Source organism: Balaenoptera physalus (genome assembly GCF_965194825.1).
Source record: "Balaenoptera physalus genome assembly, chromosome: 19".
Taxonomy (NCBI): Eukaryota; Metazoa; Chordata; class Mammalia; order Artiodactyla; family Balaenopteridae; genus Balaenoptera; species Balaenoptera physalus.
Window position 1 is genome coordinate 17,017,531 of NC_138900.1, and position 11,468 is coordinate 17,028,998.

The 11,468-nt window shown below is 42.5% G+C and overlaps 1 protein-coding gene across 4 annotated transcripts; it reads left to right on the forward strand.

Annotated features, from left to right (window-relative positions):
• On the forward strand, positions 1-11,466 carry LOC309648479 (protein FAM187B-like). Of its 4 annotated transcripts, none has more exons than XM_082437087.1 (2): positions 1-115; positions 9,602-11,466. In XM_082437087.1, the coding sequence occupies exon 2, from the start codon at positions 9,784-9,786 to the stop codon at positions 10,402-10,404; it is 621 nt and encodes a 206-aa protein (XP_082293213.1). In that variant the 5' UTR covers positions 1-115; positions 9,602-9,783; the 3' UTR covers positions 10,405-11,466. The 4 variants fall into 4 exon arrangements, with proteins under 4 accessions (XP_082293213.1, XP_082293212.1, XP_082293215.1 ...); XM_082437086.1 differs by having other exon boundaries at positions 23-106; XM_082437089.1 differs by lacking the exon at positions 1-115 and adding an exon at positions 122-429.
• Positions 11,467-11,468: the final 2 nt, after the last annotated feature.

Sequence of the window (11,468 nt, forward strand, 5' to 3'; positions counted from 1 at the left end):
GTGGACGAAGAGCACGCTTCCCGCTTTCGGGGAGAAACTTGCTTGACCCACTGTGGATCTCCGAGCCACTCCACCCCCCGTGGCTCTGGGGAATGGATCGGCCCAGGTACACAGGGTGAGAACACAGGGCAGGGCTAGGGGGTGGGCGGCGGGGAGGGGCTCCTCCACCTCCCTCCCCGGAAGTGGGCTGACCCAGGTGAGCTCCGGCCCCGAGGGTCGGAACCAAGTGACCAGCCTGCCGGGAGGGCGCCTGCAGACTAGGGATCCCGTCCGGCCCCCTGCTGCTCAGGTCATGCCGAGCGGGGTGTGAATCACCGAGAATCGAGACTCAACTGGGGTGATTCACCTGTTGAGGGAGGCGGGCGCCACTGCGCACCTGTTCCCTCTCTGCCCACACCCCTCTCCCCACCTGGCGATGGACCCGCCTAGGTGCACCCTGCGGGGAGGGGCGAGTCTAAGCGAGCCTTGGGCTGGAAGAGGCTTGCTCTTAGCGCCTGACTTTTCCACTAGCCCTCGGGGTCCTCGCGTTCGGCTGGACTGAGGCGATGCGGTCCTCTCGCGCCTTCCATTTAGGTGGTATAAAGAACCAAGATAAGTTTTCGGAAAGGAAGTCTGCCTCCTTAGGGATGCCCGAGGGGAATGGGGCCCAGGAAAAGTTGTAGTTCTACTTCGGAAATTTTCTCCGCCTCCCCCCCCCATTCCTAACTTTTGGTTTGGCCCCCGGGCGTTCATTGCCCCCGGTCTGGCCTCCGGAAACTATGGCTCTTAAAGGGGCCGAGCGGAGGCGCGGGACTAGGGAAGGTTTCCGCCTAAGGATTCCTAGGGACCGGGGCCACCTGCGTTGAGGGCGGAGTGGGGCGAGGCCAGGCACCCGGAACGCGAGGCGCTCTACGCGGCTCTGCTGTCCCCCGATGGCGGCTAGGGGAAGTGCATCCTGGGGAACTCTGGGAGCTTCTGAGGAGTCTCCCCAGAGGTCGCAAACTGGTTACTGGCTGGCGGGTTACGTGCCCAGGGATGTTTTGTTCGACCGCATCCTGTTAAAACCCAAGTTGGATCACGACCCTCTGCTCAAAACCTTCCCGTGTCTCCCCCTCCCAGCAGAAATCAAAATACTGGGAAGTAGCCTGATCCCTCTCTGACGTCACCACTGTCCCCCTGGCTTACTCAACTGGCCAACTCAGCGTTCGGGAATGTGCCTCTCACCCTCTCACTTCAGGCCCCTTGCCCTCACTACTTACCCTGCGGGAACACCCGTCCCTCAGACGGCCACCTGATCCTCCCCTCCTTTACGGCTTTACTTAAAGGTCATCTTTGCAGTGACACCTTCCCTGACCACTTTTTATAAAATTTCAACCAGGTCAGATCCCCCCCCCACCCCGCACACACACTTTTTTGTTGTGGTAAAGTATACCTACCATAATCATTTTAACCATTTTCAAGTATACAATTTAGCGGCAGTAATTACATTCACATGGTTGTGTACTCATCACCACTATCTAATCTTTTGCATCATCCCCAGTATAGACTCTGTACTTATTAAACAATAATTCCCCATTCCCACCTGCCCCCAGCACCTGATAACCTCTTTTCTACTTTCTTTCTCTATCAAATTGCCTATTCTAGGTACCTCATTTAAGTGGAATCATATGACATTTGTCTTCCATGTCTGGCTTATTTCACTACACATGTTTTCAAGGTCCATCCACATTGTAGCATATATAGCAATCAAAATTTCTGTCCTTTATATGGCTGAAATAGTATTTCATTTTATGTATATACCACATTATGTGTATCCATTTATCTGTTAGATACTTGAGTTGTTTCCACCTTTTAGTTATTGTAAATAACGCTGCTGTGAACATTGGTGTACAGATACTTGTTTTCAATCCTTTTGGATATATAACTAGGAGTGGAATTACTAGGTCATATTGTAGTTCTAGTTTTAAACTTGAGGAATTGCCAACTTGTTTTCCATATTGATGCACCTTTTGTATTCCCACCAGCAATGCACAAGGGTTCACACCTCACCAACACTTGTTTTTTTCTGTTTTCTTGATTATAGCCATCCTAGTTGGTGTGAAGTGGCATCTCATCAGGGTTTTGATTTGCATTTCCCTAATGACTAATAATATTGAGCATCTTTTCATCTACTTCTTGGCCATTTGTGTATCTTCTTTGGAGAAATGTCTGTTCAAACGTTTGCCCATTTTTGAATTGCGTTGTTTTGTTCTCTGCTGTTGAATTGTAGTTCTTTTTATATTCTGAATATTAATCCCTCGTCAGATATATAATTTGCAAATATTTTTTCCTGTCCTGTCGATTGTCTTTTCACTTTCTTGATAGTGTCCTTTGATTCACAAAAGTTCTTAATTTGATGAAGCTTAGTTTATCTATTTTTTCTTTTGTTGCCTGTGCTTTTGGTGTCATATCTATGAAAATGTTGCCATATCCAGGGTCATAAAGATTTTCTCCAGTGTTTTCTTCTAAGAGTTTAATAGTTTTAGCTCTTAAGTTAGGTCTTTGATCAATTTTGAATTATTTTTTGTATATGGTATAAGGTAAGGGTCCAACTTAATTCTTTTGTATGTGGTTATCCAGTTTTTCCATCACCATTTGTTGAAAAGACTGTCCTTTACCCACTAATTGATCTTGACACCTTTGTCAACAGTCAATTGACCGTATATGTAAGGGTTTATTTCTGGGTTTTCTATTCTATTACATTGGTCTGTATGTCTACCCTTATGCCAGTACCATACTGTTTTAATTACTGTAGCTTTGTAGTAAATTTGAAGTTGGGAAGTGTGAGTCCTTCAACTTTACTCTTCTTTTTCAAGATTGTTTTGGCTGTGCAGGGCCCAGTGCAATTCTATATGAAAGATTTGCTTCCATTTCTTTGAAAAAGGCTGTTGGAAGTTTGGTTGGCACTGTGTTGAATCTGCAGATTGCTTGGGTGGTATTGACATCATAACAATTTTAAGTCTTTCTGTTCATGAACACAGAATGTCTTTCCATTTATTTAGATATTCTTTAATTTTTATTAGCAATCTTTTGTAGTTTCAGCATACAACTCTTTCACCTACTTGGTTAGATTTCTTCCTAAGTATTTAATTCTTTTGGATGTGATTGTAAAATGAAATTGTTCTCTTAATTTCCTCTTGGTATTGTTCAATGTAGGTGTAGAGCAACACAATGGATTTTTGAGTGTTAATCTTGTACCCTGCAACCTTGCTGAGTTTGCTTATTAGTGGATTCTTTTTGATTTCCTATATGTAGGATCATGTCATCTGAGATTAGGGATAGTTTTACTCCTTCCTTTCCAATTTGGGTGCCTTTTACTTCTTTTTCTTGTTTGATTGCTGTGGGTAGGACTTCAATACAAAGTTGAATAGCAGTGGTGAAAGTAGACATCTTTGTCTTTTTCCTGGTCTTAGGAGGAGAGCATTCAATCTTTAATCATTGAGAATGATGTTACAAGTGGGGTTTGTTTTGTTTTGTTTTTTAATAATACCCTTTATCATGTTGAGGAATTTTCACTCTATTCTTAGTTTCCAGGAGTTTTTGTCATGAAAGAGTGTTGGATTTTGTCAAATGCCTTTTCTGTATCAGTTGAGATGATCACATGATTTTCCCCCTTCATTCTATCAACATGATGTATTACATTGGTTAATTTCCTTATGTTGAACCACCATTCATTCATAAATCTCCCTTGGTCATGACTTCTGCCATTTTGCTATTTGTTTTCTTTTTTTTTTATTTATTTATTTTTGGCTGTGTTGGGTCTTCGTTTCTGTGCGAGGGCTTTCTCCAGTTGCGGCAAGCGGGGGCCACTCTTCATCGCAGTGCGCAGGCCTCTCACTGTCGTGGCCTCTCTTGTTGCGGAGCACAGGCTCCAGACGCGCAGGCTCAGTAATTGTGGCTCACGGGCCTAGTTGCTCCGCAGCATGTGGGATCTTCCCAGACCAGGGCTCGAACCCGTGTCCCCTGCATCAGCAGGCAGATTCTCAACCACTGTGCCACCAGGGAAGCCCTGCTATTTGTCTTCTATATGCCTTATAGCTTTTTTGCCCCTCATTTTCCCCATTACTCCCTTGTTTTGTTTAGTAATGTTTTTGTAGTGAAATATTTTGATTCCCTTCTCATTTCCTATTGTGTATATTCTATGGCTATTTCCTTTGTGGTTACCATGGGGATTGCATGAAGCTATAACACTTCAATATGAATTTATACCTGGTTAACATTATTTTTTTTAATTTTTAAATTAATTTATTTATTTTTGGCTGCATTGGGTCTTCGTTGCTGCTGCAGGCTTTCTGTAGTTGCAGTGAGCCCCCCACTGTTCATTGTGGTGTGCAGCCTTCTCATTGCAGTGGCTTCTCTTGTTGCCGAGCACGGGCTCTAGATGTGTGGACTTTAGTAGTTGTGACACACAGACTCAGTAGTTGTGGCTTGTAGGCTCTAGAACGCAGGCTCAGTAGTTGTGGTGCATGGGCTTAGTTGCTCCATGGCATGTGGGATCTTCCCGGACCAGGGCTCAAACCTGTGTCACCTGAATTGACAGGCAGATTCTTAACCACTGTGCCACCAAGGAAGCCCTATACCTGATTAACTTTAATAGCATGTAAAAACGCTGCTCCTATACCTCTCCATCACCTCCTTTTTATTATTGAGGTCACAAATTACACCTTTATACATTGTTTTCCCATTAACAAAGGTTAATAATTATTTTTTATGTCTTTTCTTTTAAGTCATGTAGAAAATTAAAATTGAATTTTAGTACAATAATACTAGCTTTTATAATTGCCCATGTATTTATCTTTACTGGAGATTTTTATTTCCTCATACAGTTTCAAGTTACTGTCCAGCATCCTTTCATTTCGACCTAAAGGACTCTCTTTTGCATTTCTTGCAGGGTAGTTCTAATGGTAACAAACTCCCTAAGCTTTTGCTTATTTGGATATGTTTTCATTTCTCCCTCATTGTTGAAGGGCAATTTTGCCAGTTTTGGAATTCCTGGTTGAAAATTTTTTTCTTTTAGCACTTTGAATAATTCAACCCATTGCCTTCTGGCTTCCAAGTTTTCTGATGAGAAATCAGCTGATACTCTTAATGAGGATCCCTTTATGTGACAGGTCGCCTCTATCTTGCTGCTTTCAAGATTGTCTTTTTGTCTTTGGCTTTCAGCAGTTTGATTATAATGTGTCTTGGTGTGGATCTTTTTGTGTTTATCCTATTAGAGTTTGGTGAGCTTCTTGGATTTGTAGATTTGTGTCTTTCATCAAATTTGGGAGGTTTTCAGCCATTATTTCTTCAAATGTAGTTCTTTGTGTGGCTTTCTCTCTCTCGTCTCCCTCTGGGACTCTCACAATATGTATGTGGTTCCACTTTATGGTGTTCCACAGGTCCCTTAGGTTCTGCTCACTTTTCCTCAACCTTTTTTTCTTTCTGTTCCTCAGACTCAATAATTTCAATTGTCCTATCTTCATGTTCATTGATTGTGTTTTCTGCCTGCTCACATCTGCTTTTGAACTCCTGTAGTGAATTTTTTCATTTTAGTAATTGTGTTTTTCAGCTCCAGAATATCTTTTTGTTTTCTTTTTATATTTTCTACCTCTTTATTGATATTCTTATTTTGTTCATACATCATTTTGGTGTATTTTTCCATGTCTTTGTTAGCTTTTTGAGCATTTTATGACAGTTTACATCTTTGTCTAGTGTGTCTGCTGCCTGGGCTTCCTCAGGGATATTTGTTTGTTTTCCTTTGAATGGGTTACTTTCCTGTTTCTTTATGCCTTGTGATTTTCTGGTGAAAATGGACATTTAAATCTTATAAGTGGTAACTCTGGAAATCATATTTTCCCCCTTCCCAGGGTGTGTTGGGGGTTGTTATTGTTGTAGACTATGTCTGTGCTGGGGATCAGCTTGAGGTGAAAGCTTAAGGTCATCTCAGATCTTTTCTGAGCTCACATCTTTCTCTGGGTTTGTGCAATGACTTTCTAAATCCCCTCATATTGTGTGTGTATCAGTTGTTTTTGAAAGTCCTAATCCCTAAAAATGTCTGGCTCCCAATAGGGGGGAAAGGGAAGAAAACCCAACTGTCCCTTTAAATCTCTGGGAAGCCACTTTAGCCAGTGGGGGTTGAAACAATGATGACCTGCCTCTATGTCTGTACATCTGTGATCAGAAGCCGTAATCTGCAATCAGAACACAGAACCCTGATATTTGGAGGACAAGGTCCTTTTTGCCCATCCCTCAATAATAACACCAACTGAGCACTTTATATACAGCATCTCAACAAATCCTCATAAGAGCCCTGTGTAGCCAGTACCATTGAAATCCCTATTTTGAAAATGAGGAAACTGAGGTTCACAGAGAGAAAGCCGTTTGACCAGACCTTCAATTCAGGAAGAGGCTTCATTGCAGTTCCATAAAATATGTGAGAAAGAAAAACAACCCTTGGTATCTGGGAGCTGACCTGACACAAATAACGGGGTATTGGTATTTCTAGGAGCCAGCCTAGAGTTCACAGCTAGGTCACTGAACATAAACAATTTCATAGAACGCCAACATCACACAAAGTCTCTCTGTGACTGTGAACCAAGACAAAAACAAGACCACTCCATAATCATGTCTGAACACAGACAAACAGAAACACTGTCCAAGCCACAAAAGACTAAACATCTCCCTCTCCCATTCTTCTCACCTTCCAGATAAGATAGAATTACTCCCACTTCCTGACAGCACCCCATTCCGAGAAAATCTCCACTTCCTTGAACTCATCCCCAAATCACATAAAACAAGCCCAAATTCTGTAAATCTGTTCTCACACTTTCTTACTGAAATGTTGTACCATTCCTATGGTGTGCACCTTCCCTTACTGCAGTTAGTCAACAAATCCAACTTTGTTCAACCACAAGTGTGTTCCTAGTCTTTGGCTGAAGTGCACTGGCACCTGCCAAATGTGTACCCATCTCAAGGCCTTTGCATTTGCTGTGTGCTTAGTCCAGACTTTGCTTCCTCTGGCTCATCTTATGTAGGTCTGCTCAAATGTCACTTTTTTTAGAGAGCCCTTCTCTCTCCATCCCATTTAAAATAGTCACTGTATTAGTTTGCTAGGGCTGCCATAACAAATGCAGCCATAACAAATGACTGGATGACTTAAACAACGGAAATTTGTTTCTTCACAGTTCTGGAGGCTGGAAGTCCAAGATCAAGGTGTTGGCAGGGTTAATGGCCTACAAACAAAAGTAATGTAGATCCCTCCCAGGTCAAAGCATTTGACTATCCTTCCTTATTCCATAGCAGCTATGCAGCCTCCACTGGCCATCTTATTTGAAGGGACTGTGTAGAGCAGAGCTCTCCACCAACCCACAATGGACATGTAAGATGAGAAAAAAAAAAATGTGTTAAGCCCCTGAGATCCCAGAATTATTTTGTTACACAGCATAACCTAACTTATCCCAATTAATACATCCCCCACTAGAATGGAAGCTCCAAGAGGGCAGGGACTTAGCCTGGATCCTTAGTGCCTGTTGAAAGATGAGTAAACAATACTTATTTATGGAATAATTGAATATGCCAGGCACAAGAAGGTGAAGTTGCTGGGCATGGATTATTCTAATAAAAGGTGGATCTAGAAATGAAACTGATCCCAAAACCTGGGACTGAAGCCACTTGGCCACATTCCCACTAACTAACCACTGTGTTAATCCAAACCTGGACCGTTCCAAGAATTTGACATCAGTAATCTCTTGAAAGCTTTATAACACCATAGTTTGTGATGGAAAGTTCTAATATCCCATTTTACAGATGGGGAAGTGAGGTTTAACAAGTCTCAGCAACTTGCCTAAAGGTCGTGTAGCTCACATAGTGCTTACTACAGTCCTGGTACAACTGATATTTCCTAACCATGGATGCTGTGACAAATATGGTTGGTTATACCAAATAAGCATTCTCTTCTACATCTCTCCTGCATACAAAGCCCTGATTTTTTTTGGAGTCTTCAAAGACTCTATGGTCAGAGGTTATACTTCCCCAGTCCTGGAGAACAAATTCTGATTGGCTTAAGCCAATCATGGAAATTTTCTTTCCTTTCAGAGACTGATTTTGATCTGCACATGGGACCTAATTCTGGCCAATGGAACTTTAGGAGAGATCTGATGGGAGGATTTGGGGAATGGTTTTAACTTTATGATATAAAAGAACACTGCTTGTAGTAGACATTAGCTGCAGTAATTATTACTGACTGCCATTTTCTAAATGTTTCCTGGACATATTAGAATTCCATTTCCTTTGTTGGATTGGTGAATTGCTAGTGCCATGTAACCATTTCTGGCCAATGGTTTGTGAGCAAATGACATGTGTCATTTAAGGCCAGAGCATTTAATTACAGACAGGAAATCCTACAGAGCTTTCTTCCTCCTTTGGCATAAAACTGGAAATGTTTGGGATGGCAGTTGCTCAATCATCCTGTATCCCTGAGTGATTGTAATGCCAACCCACAAGGGACATGGAGCATGAATGGGAAGTAAACTTGTGTTATTGTAAGTCATTGAGATTTGGATGAAGTTTATTATAAGAGCAAACAGCCTATCTTGAGTGATACAGCAATTAGTATCAGGAGTGGGGTGCTGCTGTAATAAAAAATAAAAACACATGGCATTGGCTTAGATACAGAGCAAAGGGAACAAGAAAATTATTTGAAACCAGAAGGATGAAGATTATTGCCTGAAATACTTTGGGAGGCAGATAACATACTTAATGAACTTGCAGCTTTAGGGGAAGCAGTTGGAACACAGGACACTAGGAGTGAATATTGGCCAAAGATGGCCCCAAGTCAGGAAGACCTTTGAGAGTCAAAGTCCAGTTAGAACTCAGCTTTTGTCAAGGCTAAAATCAAGGATTAGCACCAATCAAATCATTATTAACCATTGTTAAGATCTCTGAATAAATTAAGGTACTCCCAGGAAACACTTAAGATAGTCTGAGGTAGACAAAATGGCTTAGAATATGGCTTTCCATGGATGCCTGATAGAGTCTAAGTTACCTGCAATGAGAGAGAGAGAGAGAGAGGGAGAGAGAGAGAGAGAAATGAGGAACATCTTGAACAGAACTGTGGATGTGGGGGGTTTGTACTTGGAGTTAACTGGAGACTTATAAGAATCCTTAGGTCCCACACTTTAGGAGACAGAAAGCAGGCTGAGAAAACTGCTCATGTGCCAAGGAGGGCACATCTTCCAATGTCACCTGAGATGTAGCCAAGGAGGATAATGGAAAAGGGGGTAACTCCCTGGAGAGTGAAGACATAAGCCACAGCAAACAAAGATTTGGGAAGCTCCCCACCCTTAAGGAGTTGATTTGGTACTAATTAAGGAACCCTCCCCATCTATAAGATAGGAAGCCCTTACAGTATCTTTTCACTAGATTTTAGAAATGATACAGACCAGTGCTTTCTGTGTGTCTTCCCTTATTCCCCTTTCCAATTGGGCATTTTGACCCATTCCATCATTGTATATTGGGTATGTGGAGGGCAAATAATTTGACTTTTTAGTTCACTCGTTCTGACATAGGTTCACTCATTGTGTTTCCTGCCCATCTCTTGCAGACATTTGAGTTTTTGACTCAACAGCCTACACTAAGCTATTTGATGACATGAACTGAATTGGACTTCTGGAAGTGCAGTGGATCAATGTCCATTCCACTGCCCAGGGCTGATGCCTGAGTTCTGTGGGTGACTTCACAATGCCCCGGTGGTTCCCAGTCTCCTTCTGTAGTCTGTAGGTGGCCATGTTGGCCACCTTGTGGCTGCTTAGCCTTTCTCTCCCCACTTCATGGGCCCAGATATTAGTCAGCTGTGCCTACAAGAGTCTCTGCCAGCAGGCCCTAATCTCAGGCAATGATGTTGTCCTGCAGTGTGACCATCTCAAGGCACGCCGGTACTTCTCTTCCATTCTGGGGGAGGATCTCTTGTTGCTATCCTCAGTGCCTAACATAAAGAAACTGCCTGGGGGCAGCCTCCAGTTGACCAACCCTCAGCCCTCCCAGACAGGCCTCTATCACTGTGAGGACAATGACAATGCCCTCGTGGTAGAGTATGAGATTGATTTCCAAGATGTCACTACCCTACGTATTACGCACAAAGGCCTGGGCCAAGAGCCCCTGCAGAATGAGAGCCTGAGTCTGGGCGGCAAGGAGCTCATCTTCACCCACTGGGAGCCCTGGCAGGACTGTAACAGCTGTGGGGAGCCAGGTGAGCGCAAACGCCTGGGGTACTGCTACATCGAGGAGCCCCTGGAAACGCCCATGCCCTGCTCGCTCTATCTGCAAGAAGAGAAGGTGCAGTACAGACGCATGTGGCCTGAGATGCAGGTGGAAGCCTACCTTATACCCTGCGACCACATCAAGTAAATCAACCAGCCATACTTTGCCTTTGACATTTCCCAGTTGGGCAAGTTGACCAACAACATGTGGCTCACCTGCCCCTTGGCCTCCAGGTGACTGGACCTGCCTTTAACCCTCACCCAGGCTCTGTTTCCTGTGCCTACCTGGGCCAGGGGGTTACCTTCCAATAGAAAAGCAGGGTCTGTCTCCCAGCCCATAAGCTTTCAAGGTCAATCTGTGCAGGAAGGGGTCTCTTCATGGGCTTGTTCGGATGTTCATTCAGCAAGAATTCCTGGCTGCCCCTTCTGAGCCAAACCCCAGGTAGGTGATGTTGGGGACACAGTGGTGACCAACAAAGACCTAGTCCCTGCCCTTCTAGACTCCTGATATTCAGAGTAGGCCAAATGTAAAAGCTAGAGACCAAGACATTCCAGCCCATGTTCATGCCAACATAGACTTTAGTGTGATTTCTGTCTCCTCACTGGACTCTGACTGATACGATTTATCTATCCATCCTTGTACCAATGCTACAGTGTCTTAATTATTATACCTTTATAATAAGTCATGATATCGATAGTATAGATTTTTCAACTTTGTTCTTCAAGATTGTCTTGGTTATTCTTGACCTTTTGTAAAAAAAAAAAATTGAAATCAGCTTGTAGTTCCCATCCAAAAAAACTCCTGTTTTTTTTTAAAAAAAAAGGGACATCATTGAATCTAAAGATAAATTTGGGTAGAATCAGTATTACAATATTTAGTCTTCCAATCCATGAACATTGTAAACACTTTCATTATTTAGGCTTTCTTTAATTTCTCCCAATAACATGCAGTTATTAATGTAGAGGTTTTACATATATTTTATTATATTTGTTCCTAAGTATTTGATTTTTTCATGCAAGTTGTGTCTTTTTTTTCCCAAATTTTGTTGTATATAAAAATATATTTGGTATTTATATATGACCTTGTAACTAATTATTTTGCTAAATTCACTTACCTCCCGTAAAATGCTGAATGGAGAAGTTGATGGCAGACATGCTTATATTATTCTTAATATTTCACTATTAAATATAATTCTGCCCTAGGTTTTTTTT